The 13,280-nt window shown below is 34.6% G+C and overlaps 1 protein-coding gene across 27 annotated transcripts in view; it reads left to right on the forward strand.

Annotated features, from left to right (window-relative positions):
* Positions 1–13,280, forward strand: part of KCNMA1 (potassium calcium-activated channel subfamily M alpha 1) — a 433,224-nt gene that overhangs the window by 279,436 nt on the left and 140,508 nt on the right. For all 27 annotated transcript variants that reach the window (XM_088168919.1, XM_088168925.1, XM_088168927.1 and 24 more), the window contains 2 exons: positions 273–443; positions 2,091–2,182. In XM_088168919.1, coding sequence (XP_088025045.1) covers positions 273–443; positions 2,091–2,182 — 263 coding nt within the window. The remainder of the gene's footprint in view (positions 1–272; positions 444–2,090; positions 2,183–13,280) is intronic.

The following is a 13,280-nucleotide window of genomic DNA, read 5'->3' on the forward strand; positions in this document are numbered from 1 at the left end:
GTGCCTGGAAAAGATACTTCCCATAAATGATCTGAGTAGCAAGGCTGTATATATTGGCAAAAGACCTGCAGTGCTCTGTTTGGCACAGGGTCAGGTTCTGTATTTGATCAAAATAAATCATAGGAAAGGATTCAGAGTTCATATTATATGCCAGATTATATCTCTGTACACACACAGAGAGGCACATGCATGTATGGGTAGAGTTAATTCAGGGTTAATTAGAGTTAACTATAATTAATATAATTCATGATATGTTTTCTTTTACGTTATAGGTGGAGAACTCAGGGGATCCATGGGAAAATTTCCAAAATAATCAACCGCTAACATATTGGGAATGTGTTTATTTGCTGATGGTTACAATGTCCACCGTTGGCTATGGAGATGTTTATGCAAAAACAACCCTTGGTCGCCTTTTCATGGTCTTCTTCATCCTTGGGGGATTGGTAAAAATTCTTCTTTATATTCTACTTAATGCTCTAGTTACCTTAAAACTTTATCCTGTATATCTCAATGTCATAATTAAGGAAGCAATAATAGCTGGATTAGTAAATTAAAATTAATTGTAAAACATTAAAATATGTTTAATATGCATTTTTTCCCCTGTAGATACATATTTTGGCAGAGCTTGTCAAATTAGTCCAGAATTAGAATTTTTCTAGTCCATTTAAATGAGTAATGCATGTGACTACATAAAGTGCCTTGATATTTCAACATATAATGTTATTTGTAGTCTTCTACTTCGTAGTGACTGACTGTAGAGCATTTTTGGAGGTTGCTATTGATACTTAAAGGCACTTTGCGGTTTCAGAAGTCCTACCCACCCTTCTGTGTTCCTTCCCAGAATTCCAACAAACACTGTGGCTTTGGACTGCCTTAAAGAGCAGCTTGCCTGATCCAGATGATGGCAAACCACATTCTCTTTAATTTTAAACATCCTTTCATGTCATGTAGTACAGTTTTAGCTCACAATTTATTACACAACCATAACCAACCAGTATCATTTTATATCAGCAATTTCTCATGTTCTTTGTCCTGTATGTAAACAGCACCCAAGTTACTATTTGTCTTGTCAACTTTTCCATTATTGGTCAGTGCTAGTAATATTATTACCCCTGTTGCAATGTTCTCTAAACCAGCAAAGTTTATTTCAGCACTTCCACTGTGCAAGGTAAATGCTTTGCAGATGACTCCTAATGTATATTGTGCTCATACACACACGTGTGTATTGTTACCTTACCCTCATCCATCGATTTCACATATACATGCATCTCACAGAGGTGATATGTATATAACCAATGTTATGAATGCCATATATGAGACACACACAGATACACAGGATGAGCACTGCATATATGCATTCCCATCTCTGTTTATTGGCATGTCAAATGGCAGTAGCTCTTCGAAGTATCCAGCCACAAGGAAGCTGTTTGTTGGACAAAACATGGCAGAACAATTTTTATTTTCTCCTCAAATCCTTTCTCTATCACGTGCTATTCCAATCCTTCTAAACCCACAAACTTTTGGAAACGATTTTTTTGGGGGAGGGGTGCGGGGGGGTGATTTTTTTGTTTCTTGATGGGGAAATAACCCCGGATTTCATCTTGTTTTTATCTTCTTTTAAATTCTTGCAATGGTGGGGGGAAGTCTGTGTTTTAAAACAGAAATGTAACAATAATGATAATACTTGGCTTTGTATTTTTTTGTAGTGGGGCTTGGATAGGATTTTTTCCCCCCTCCCCTCTTCAGGAAGAAATAGACATGACTGTTTTTTGTGATTACATACCAGTTTGAAATAATTTTGTTCTTGCAATTTTGTTCTTGTTTTGTTTTATATGTCCATTTTTCCTCTTTTGACCATTTTCTTTATTTATAAGGTGTGTACCTTCTCCAAGACCAACTTTTATATTGAGCCCTCTTGTTTTGTTTAAGAATTTTTCATTTTTTTTTAAATTCTTTTTAAATAACTGCATAGATCTAATTCTTTTGCATTTTCAGATCTTAAAAATATATATCTTCTGAAAATATTCATCATCCCCCTTTCTTTGGCCTCTCTTTTTAGTCTTTTCTTCTGTCTCCTATCTTCTTCTTAGGCCATGTTTGCCAGCTACGTCCCTGAAATCATAGAGTTAATAGGAAACCGCAAGAAATATGGTGGTTCCTATAGTGCGGTTAGTGGAAGAAAGTAAGTATCCCAAGAGGCTCTGCTGCCTCTGCTGCAGTAGAACACTCTCTGCATGCCATTTTCTTTTTTTTTTTTTTGTGTTTTTGTTTCATGCATGTAGGCAATGTTTGCTCGCTACGTGCCAGAAATTGCTGCTCTCATCCTTAATCGGAAGAAATACGGCGGAACTTTTAACTCAACCCGAGGCAGAAAGTAAGTCCAAAAAGACCAGGTGTGGTTGTGGGACTCTAAAGAGCCCCTGAAGGTGGTAATAGCTGACTCACAGCTTACAAGGCTGTATTCTTTGACATCAGATGTTACCACTGGAGAGTTGTCACACTATTATTAGAGACCTGGGCTGTGCTATGGTACAAGTCACAACATTTTGTCCCTACTTCAAGAGAACCTGGATACCACTCAGATTACACTGACTTATCTTGTAGAAAGTGCTGCTCTTACGTGTGCAGTTAACTTCTGCAGCAAGGGTGAGTTGTCACTTCACCATTTTGAGCATCAGAATATCATGTGGTTTATCTCTTAACTAAGTGACAATGATAATTCACATGATTTTCAGAGAACTCAGTTCTTCAGAAAACTTTGTTTTACTGGTTGCAAAATAGGAGATATGTATTGACCAGTTTGTTCTGTTGGACTATGTAAGAAGTCTAATAGCCCTGTTTCTCAATGTGCAACCAGCAGATTCAGATCTCATGCAGCTTTTTTTGACTTTCCATGGGCATTGCAAACTCCCATGATTTTAGAATTTGTGACCAGGGATTTTAAAGCAATTCTCTTCCCTGTACCACATTAAACATATCTGAATGAATATGGCAGTAGCTATGATATCAATATAGTACGGTTAAAAAACAAACCTATTATTTTTACCTGTTGGCAAAGGTTAAATTTTATTGGACCACGTTACCTCATTACGTTTCTATTGAAAGCCTGCTTGTTTTCTTGACCAAGTTAAAACTAGCTCTTTCTGGCATTCCCAGCTCCTGGATGTGCTGGGATATAGCCTTTACAGAACTAGATGTCCTTGGCGATATAGTGCAATACAGCACAATATCACCTTCAGTGTTGCCATCTTCATTTCACTACATACCATTGTGGCATCCACATGTGGCATATGGTGGAGCATATTTGCCCTGAAAGTCCAGTCATATAAAGAGTCCTTTTCATATGATATAAATAAGGTACTGCAAGAAATTTATCTAATGAATTGTCCCTCTTCTTATGTTAAGAAGATAATTTTTTATTTCATTCCTTTCTAATCGTCACCCATGCAACATTTTGTTGAAGTGGGCTATGGTTTTATCAAGTTATTTCTCCTCTCTGTGTAGCAGAAAGGCTGTAAATGTCCCACAGAGCTAATTCTAGAGTACTGCTTTATATCTCTGTGTAGATAAATCAAAGTTTTAAATTTAGATATAACTTATGCTATTTTCTGTTCAATAATACTCAAGCAATTAGATAGTAAACTTCAATTCGTGCATTTATTGAGATACCTTCAAATGTCTAAGGTAAACTGTAACACTGATGCTGGAAATTTGCATCACTTACCTAGACGAACTGAATGCTTTGATTTATTTCTGGGAATGAGTAGTATTGTTGATTTCCCAAAATATTTATTTGTGAAGAGGCCAGAACTCAGTTTCATATTCATATTCATACTTGTTTTCTCAAAGAGAAGTTTTTCAAACTCAGAATGTATCCCTCTGTTTTCAAAGCTCCAAAGGAGCTATAGCAGAGGGGAATGTGTTTAAAAGCTGTTGTACACAGAGTTTATCCCTCCCCTTCTACATTGTCACTAGTACCCAGCATTGCTCAGATGTCTCTAAATTTGGACCTGATCTTCAGTCAGAATCCCACATCCTGAAAAGCTCAACTTCAGATTACAGGCTTCTGCTAGCTTTGGGGCATGCTTAATTTTATTTTTTCACTTTTTGTTTTTTGTCTTTCTTAAATGCACTATCTGTTTGTTTTTATCTCACTCTGTTGTAAGTGCTTTCTCTGCTGATCTCTATTGCTCATATAATTTGTTGCTTGAAACTCAGCTCTGTCATCAGCATACAAACTGTTCAATTTACTTTATGCATTGTTTTCTGGATCATTTATTAATTACTAAGTAGTTTAAAGATGTCCTTTGCTCATGTGGGTCTTTCATCAGAGAATCTAAGCTTGGGAACTGCACAGTAAAAAGCCATTAGCACCCCTCGTTTGATGTTGCTTTTTCAGTCAGTAGGACAAGATTGATGAAATGTTATGTTTGGCCAAAATTTAAGTTTTCATTTGGAATTCAGTGTTGAGAGAATGGATTGTCAGAACCAATAAGTTTTCCTTTGCTTGGGATATGGGCATGTGGTAGTAATTAGCAGTATAAGGTCTTTAGTTGAGCGACCAAGCATAGATTCTGGCAGAAAAAATAATGAGAAACTACAGTTGTTCTATTTCTAACGTCAGAAAGTTTCCAGATAAAATTAAATACATTTCCAATAGGAAAACAGCTGAATTTTGGTGTAAGCTATGGTTTCAGCCATTTAAATAGCAAATGTGTGTGCTTTTAAACTCTGTACAAAATAGATAAATGCATGGAATCTGCTTTGTAGCATCTATATATGTGTTTATACATTGTCATGGCTTAACCGCAGCTAGCAACCAAGTCAGGAAACAGCACAATGTGTTGCCTCCTAAACTCTGTGTGTGTAATAACATGATTATTAAAAATTTAGGTCAGAAATTAAAACCAGTGTATGATTATGTATGTTTTGAGTTTTGTACTAAGTGACTTAAGTGAATACTGTGGAGAGCCATGCTATGGAACTGTAACTGTAAAGGAGCTAGAATGTGTGCATAAGAATTATTGATACAAACTTCACTAACTAAAGATGAGAAACAACCAACACACCAAGTTTGATCTCACATTTCATTTTGCTTTTCAGCCAATAAAGTCCCAGAAGGATCATAAACTATATAGAATTCATTTTACATAGTAAAGAACCTCATTTTTGTCTTAGATGAGACCCATACATACGAACTTTGGAAACAAAAGTAGTTTGTAGACAGTATGCAGTTATCACTGGTTAAACTTACTAGATAATGGGTCCATTTAGTTGTGAAAGACCACAGTGAATTTTCATAGATTTTAAATTGAATTATAATTCCTGTTTTGTAGTATTATTGTAAGGAGACTTCTAAGGAACAGGAATTTCTTTAAAGTCTTTGATTGAAGTTTTGTCTTCAGCTATTAAATAAACAGCAGTACTTACTGTTGCATTTTTACCAAAATATCTATACCAATATGTCTATATAAAATGTAACTGTACATTAAGTGTACACATTTAATGATGAGTAATGAATTTGGCACAATTGCAATCTGGAAGAAAAAAAACAACCAAGCAACCAAAAAACCCCAACAAACAAACAGAACACACATACTCCCTTAACACCCTGTCTGCAGTTTTTTTAAAGCTTTTAATTTTACATTGTGCAGGTTTTTTCTCTGAATTATTTGTAGAATTCATAAGTTAATATTCAAGGGATCATTTTAAAGTGGTATTTCTAAAGTGGAGTACCATAAAAGTATGAAAAGGTGTCTGCCACTCTGTCACCATAGCTGGTTTTAGAAAAGAGCCTTAAACCTGCAGGTTTGTTCATGCATTCATACCTCTGGAAGGCTGGAAGGGGCACTGATAATTTTGGATGAATTTCTAAAGTGCTGTAATTACCTGCTTTTCTGTAATGTTCAGGCTTTAATTCTTTTGAAATGAGGCTTTTTTTTTTTTTTTTTCTTTTTTTTTTCTTTTTCAAGAAAGTCTTGGGTTTGGATAAGTAGATTTATGGTATTGCACTATTTATCTAATGTTTTGGAACTTACACATTTGGTTCCAGACAAAATAGGACTTACAAGATCATCTGTGTTATTTTAAGGAAAAAAACAAAATAAGTTTATTTTGATAATTTGTTTATAATATTCATATTACTGAGGTGTGATATGTTTAAAGATCCAGATATGTTTTACCTCTACTAATTCATAATTAAAAGTTTATTCTGTATTTACTAATTTACTTTTGAATCAAGATTGTTCTTGTTCCATTTCTGTATTCTTGTGTGCATACGATCAGACTGGATTTTAATTCTGTGAAACATTTTCCAGTTGAAGATACTAACTTACTGCAAATCAGTGTGCACAAAGCTCTAAAAAAGCATGTGGAAAGAACATTTGTAAACTGATGAGCTGAGCCTGGATAACTTACTGATTTTTTTCAGTCTTTACATTGAAATAATGACTTCAAATTCCATGGACTAAATGATTTTGTCTTTTTTATACAAAACTGTTATCAAATCTGATGCAAAGTGTTTATGAGGGCAGAAAGTAAAATGAATAGGTTCCCACCAACAGGTATGGCAGAGAGAGCAATGACCTGGCTGAGCAGGGAGGTTGGTCCAGAAGAGCCACTGTGGTCCCTTCCAACCTGACCCATTCTGTGATTCTGGCCAAGTCTAGAGAAACTGCTTGCTGTGTCACCAGAGTACAGATTTATGCTAGTCCTCATTACAGATTCAGAAGATGTAAAAATAAATTATCAGGAGGCATTATTGTAAGATTAAAAATGCATTTTAATGAAATCACAGTCCTTTACTGTGCGAGGTATTAGAACCTCCTGTTTCTCCTCTCTCGTCATCTGCCCTGCTTCCCAGAGATTTCTTCAGATTTCTTAAATTTGCAAGCTATAAATTATCAAATCATCAACATATCAACAGGAATAATCATCTGTTAGAAATTCCTTCCAGAAGGAAACATGGGATTCAATAACTAAACTTCACAGAGGAAAATAAAAACTGTAGACAGATAGATATGGTAAACAGAAAGACAAACAGATAATTTAAGTTGACAGGCCATATTGGACTCATTAGACATTTGAATTTCATTACAAATTAGAAAAAAAAAAAGGAAAAGTTAAGGCTTAACCAAAGAAAAGGTCCATTTGCTGCAGTAATGAGAGGCACAGCTCCAAAGAAAGTGACATTAAATTCTTATATTAAATAATTTGATGCAATATGTAAGATATTATTTTTTCAGTGGGATGAGAATGTAATAAGAGAATGTGACATGGATTACATTATGATCCCAAGGGTGTCTCTATTTCCCATCTGCTAGCCATTCTTCTAATCCCACTTTTTCAAATGAAATTTCACTTAGTGATAAAGAAAATCTGATGAGTGTTAAATAGACTGACAGAAGAAATAGACAAACTTTTTTTTTTCAATTTTATGTGCATATTAAACTATATCCATTCTCTTGAAAGTAAGAAAGGAAATGTGGGAAGTGACATGTAGGAACATCATGACTTTAAAATATGTATTTGAGGTCTCATATCATGTTCCATTCCTACATAATAGTAGCGCTTATTTTGTATTTCTGGTTGAAGTTATAGAAGTTCCTTTTCTCTGCTTAAACTTTAAAAAAACCCTTTTGGATTTGGCATCAAATAGTGATAATTGCTGTTCAGATTTTGACTGAAGAAAGATTGAATCTGGTTTATAAATCTGCCGATCTACCATATTCTACAGACTACACAGTCCATGGCATTCCAGGCTCTGTAATGTGAGATGGCAGAAGTGATTAATTGACCAGCAAGTTTTGGAGACTTCTTGCTTTCACTCGGGTTCTATTGCAGAAAATTAGTCATGATATTTTGGGATGATTTCTGTGGAAAGAAATGCATTGGTTCTGCTCATGGATGAAATGCTCAAAAATCTGAAGGCCCTTTCCTAACTCCTGCATTGCTTACAAAGGATTTAATTTTTTTTTTTTTACTTATTGAGCACTTAAAAACATGGAATGTGATTTGAAAATGAGTAATAATAGAAGAAAGCAATGTATTTAATAGAAAACACTTTCAGTTTTTCAAAAATAAAAATAGGATGGCCTGTGTGTGTGGTATCTGCCACACAAAATGTTACAAAAATGAAGTCCAGGGTTTGGAGGGATTAAAGCAGTAGATTAAGGTCTGTTTGCAAGTGAAATGCTAATGCTGGAGGTGTAGATTGCCCCTGCATTTTACTGGAAACTTTCTAGTATGGGCTCCTTGTGCATGCTATTCAACACTTTTTACTTCTGTTTATAGTAAACTATTGACTTTTGTCTTCTGATGATAGATGTGTGTTGTGACTAAATGTTGTGATATTTTTCATAAAAGCAGAAATACTCTAAATAATATTGCCATTCAGACAGAATGAAAGGATGAATATTCATCCTTTAAACTATAGTGGGAGCCTCATAACTAATCCAGACCCTGGAAGAAACAAATCAATGTGCTTTCATTTTATTATGGGCAGTTTGGAGGTGTGCATCAAAGAAAGAATATTAACTTTTAACTTGGTTTATAGAGAAATATTGCGAAATTCCTTAGATCATGATCATAGAAATGCAAGATAAATTAATTTAGCTGTAGCTGAGCAAAGTTTAAATAAACAAAGCAGCCCAGAGTGAGTCATGTAGGATAGCATGCCATTGCAAGCAGACTTGGATGAAAGCTCTAATGTGCAGTTTAGACAAAGAAGTGTGCTATTTATCCTGGATTAAAGGAGCTGAGATTCACTCTTGTGTTGGTCACAAAGTGACTTAATATTTGCATCAGAGAAAATTTCAAATGCCTGACATTACCAATTTCCTATTTGTGTTAATCTGATGTAGGATCCAGTAGGGTTCCACTGCTCTGTGCTGTGTATGTAACCCTGTGTAACATCCATGTACTGAATGGAGCTTTTTGGGTGCTTCCTGGTATTGCCTAATCCCTTTTTCTTTATTCACGATTTAAGAGAGAATCCAAAGGCATGGAACCTGGTGGAAAGAACACATATTTTCTGTCAGAGTTAAGCACAGCAGCTGCACAAGTGCACTCTGGTTCCTAAATAGTGACAGTTGAAACTCTCAGGTCCAATTTACAGAAGTTAAAGATACCTGAGATATGTTTTCATATTCTGCAGTTACATCTCCTCTGACAGTATAGCCATATGCTTGTATACATTTAATGCTGATACATATTTTAGTGTCTGCAACACTTCTTACAAACTGCAACACTTTTGAGATTTTTAATCCTTCAGGAATAAAGAGAATAATAAAAATCTACTTTTGAACAGTTGTAGGAGAAAAAAAAGTTAAACTTGCTTGACAATCAATTTGCTATATCCCTTAATATTTTCTGCTTGTTCTCCTTTTTACTAGAAGATTTATAGAGCCTGATGGGAGAATCAAATTGAGGAATTAGCTTACAGTTTAATTATTTCTTTTTCTGTACACATTGGCTACATAAGACACCCTTAGAGGACCATCATCCTCAGTCTGAGGTCTTCTGTGGAAAAGAAGGGGAAACACTTCAAATTATGGCTGCACAGCACTTACTGCTCTAGTGGAGTTAGTCTGGCAGGGAAGTCTATATTGAAATAAGAGAAAGACACAGCAGAACACACAGGAAATTTTGAGCTGAATTATCAGGATCCTGAGTAATGTTTGGTAAATCATGAAAAGCAGAACCATCTAGAAATGTACTGTAAACTGGTATGTTTAAGAATGCATATCAGTAATAGATAAACAAGGAGACCACATATGCAGTCTCTGTTGACATTTATTGACTTTTTTTAAATAAGAAAACATGACTGACATCCATCATTTCTTTGAGTAAAACCTGTTAGACTTTACAGGCTGCTGTCTGCTTCAACCACAGCAGCCTGCCACTGGTATATAAAGAGTTTAGATGGTCAGTAGATGAAGGAATGATCAGAATGCTAAGCAGAAATACCACAAAAAGATCTGAACATATGTATTTGATATAAATATCATAATTTTATAGAGGCATCTAGATCAATATGCACCACACTTCCTTTAGTTACTTGACAAGTGAACACCAAGTATTCAACTGAATACTGAACAGAATTTTGTATTTAATATTTTTGATTTATTAGGACAGACTAGTTGGAGTGAGTTTTTTCAGGTTCTTTATACTTGCTCCAATAAAATGGATATTTCTTGCAAAATAAACAGGCAAAAAATTTGCCTTTTGTATCCTCCTAAGGAAGAATCCTGCAAAGATCCTTTTTAAAGAATCCCATTCACTGAGGATCTGTTTTCATTTACAGTGCTATTTATATGGTTTAAGTGTATGTTCTCAATTATCTTTTGCCACAAATCTAGATGTTTTAACTTTCGCTAATTTCATTGTTTTCCTTACTGAAACAGTTTGACTCTGTAGTAGCTTTGGATTTTTTATCACCATTTTTGTTTACTTTATAAGAAGCTAGAGTATTTTTCGTGAATGGATCATTATGTCAATACTAGGGTAGGAAAAAAAAGTACTGTAGAGAATTTAAATTATGTAGAATCACAGTTGAAATCAACTGTGTACATCTGTGACAGTTCTGTACATCTGTGACAGTTCTTAATATTTAAAATATTTTCATTTTTTTTCATATTTTTCAAATTCATTTTGAGAATGCTAAATATATATGGGAGAGGATGGATTAGCCCATCTTTGTTGGTAGAATATGGCTCCTCATAAGCTTTTGATTCTTTGTAAAAGGTTTCTTTAGAGCATCATATCATGTAATTTGGATTCCCACTGGTAGTTTTACATCTGATATGTGTACCAATGACAACTACTACTTAACAAAAACTTTAGTCCTCCTAAAAAAGTCTAAATTCTTAAATCATGTTTTTCAGTATGGCAAGGGGCTTTATAGATTTTGGATTTAAAGAATAATAAAAGAAATAATAGTAATAATAATAATAATCATCATCATGTACTTGCTCTGAGGTTTTTCATGAAGAAGAGCTTAAGGGAGAAGTTAGACATTTCTGTTGACCAAATGAATTTGATTCAGTGTCTTTCTACTAACCAACTCTTTTGTAGAAAACAAAAGATATGTTGGCTTTACTTTCTCAGTGCATGGAAAAAATGTGTGTTTTAAAAAAAAATAAAAAGTAAATACAAAGATTACTGAAACCAACAGAGGAAGATATAAATCTTCAAATTATATACAGGACAGATTGGAATATTATAAGCTTTTCAGGTTTTCTTAAATTAAACACCAAATAACTCTCTATGGACAAGTAGGAAATCTGTTTTCAATTTCTTTTACTTGTAAGCAAAAAATATAGCTTATGTTTAAGGAAGGTTTTTTTGGGGGGAGTTTTCAACGAAAAATGAATGCAAGTATCTTATCAGAAAATTTTTTTTTGGAATAATAGGTTTTGTTGCAGTCACTGTTCAGGACACTGCCTTGCACTGTATAAGAGAAGAATAAACTCTTAAAGAAGATAAGAATAGATGGTGTCCAACTCCAATTCAGAGTATAAAATGAAACCACAGTGCAGATGCCTTTTAAGATTCCAAAAACACTTAGTCCTGATACCCAAATGCAAGAACTTTTGGCAGCCAAATGCTCTATTTTCACTGGAGCAGATTGCTGTGAGTCCCTACTCAGTGAGAATCATAACAGGATTGTGCCAAATGCATCTGCTTTTAGCAGGAGCTTTTTGTAGCAAATAACCCCTGGAGGTATCTGAGAGCATGAATTACCTTGTAATCTTTTGATGCTCTGATAATTTCTTCTGCAACACAATATTTTTGGTTGCACAGCCATACTTTTAAAATGTGAACTCTAATTAATGACAGAAGAGATCGCATATTGAGTGAAATTGGCCAGCAAGGTAATCAGTTTTCTCCATAGGAATGCAGTGTGTCAGAAGAGCATTCAGGAAGAAACCCAGCTAAAGCTAACAGCACTGGATCTGTAAAAAGGAATTCCCCTACAGTCAAGAACTATTTCTGCTACCAAAAGCAATGTATAAGCTATCCAGATGTAAAGTTCAATTTTTTAAGTAGTAAAAGATGGAGATATTTGAAGAAAATAATACATGTAGTTTAAAATCAGTCAACTTGGAAATTATATACAGACAGTATAAGGAATACAAATTATTATTTTTAGCTGCTATTTATAATTTTCTTGGCACTTGGTGGGTTTTTGATGCTAGATGATTTTATAGTCAGGAAAAGTTGCTGAATACCACCAGGCAGAAAGAACTTCCCTATATGTTAGTGTAATGTAGTGTACCAAACAATCTGTTCAGAATTTACATCAAGTAAACTACTAAGGTTTTAAATATCTCTTCAGAATCTGAGGATTCCTGAGGTTTTCCATTGCTGCTTTATGCATAAGAATGCACTAAGTCCTACATGCACACCTCTGGCAGCTCGGGCAAGTGGCCATCAGGGAAACAGGGGCGAGTCCATGTAGCCATGGCTCTCCCCAGTGCCCAGCGTGCTGCAAACTCTGCCAGGTTGCAAAGCTCCCAGGGAAAACCTCTAGAGGACCCCTTGCCCCAAGGAAAAAGGCTGACCTGATATATGTAACATCTTGTTTTCTGATACTGTGTTTACCATCTCATAAAACAGGAAAGCTTTAACTCATGTTTTTGTGTTCTTAAGTGTTTGCAGTTCAAGGACATTTATATTAAAAAAAAAAAAAAAAAAAGGCAAAGCAGAAACTATGAATAGCAATTTTAGCAATAAACATTCTTATATCAAGTCCTATGTTAAATACAAATTAGCATGGCCAGAGTCTCTTCTAAACGTCTATTTCTTGCCTGTAAAGTAAAATGAAAACAATTGAAATTTTAGATTGTTGCTATTTCTAAAATTGCATTTGAGTCCTGGTGATGTCATTAAGTACTCATGTAAAAGGAGTTATCATATTTCAAAATAAATGTTTAACACACTGTGCTGTGCCAGAAAAGTGATAATAGTAAACAATGACTTATTTGTTGTAAAGTACTCTCCTTCTAGGATTTATGGAAGGAAAAAGATTTCTTTTCTTGCTGCTTATGGCCTGTAATTGGCAAGCTTTTCACTACGTTCCTTGGCATAAAAGTCTGCTTTAACTATACAAAAATATTGAATCATTTTAGGGAGATTTGCTGTCATAACCCAAAAATTTAAACAGTAAATCTCATTAGAGGAGTTAAAGATATTGAGAAAGATGTGTGAAATGAACAAATATGACTTTGAAAGGGACTGGTTAATACAGTGCATTAATACATATATAACTGATCCTACTT

Source organism: Sturnus vulgaris, chromosome 8 (genome assembly GCF_052056855.1).
Source record: "Sturnus vulgaris isolate bStuVul1 chromosome 8, bStuVul1.hap1, whole genome shotgun sequence".
Taxonomy (NCBI): domain Eukaryota; kingdom Metazoa; phylum Chordata; class Aves; order Passeriformes; family Sturnidae; genus Sturnus; species Sturnus vulgaris.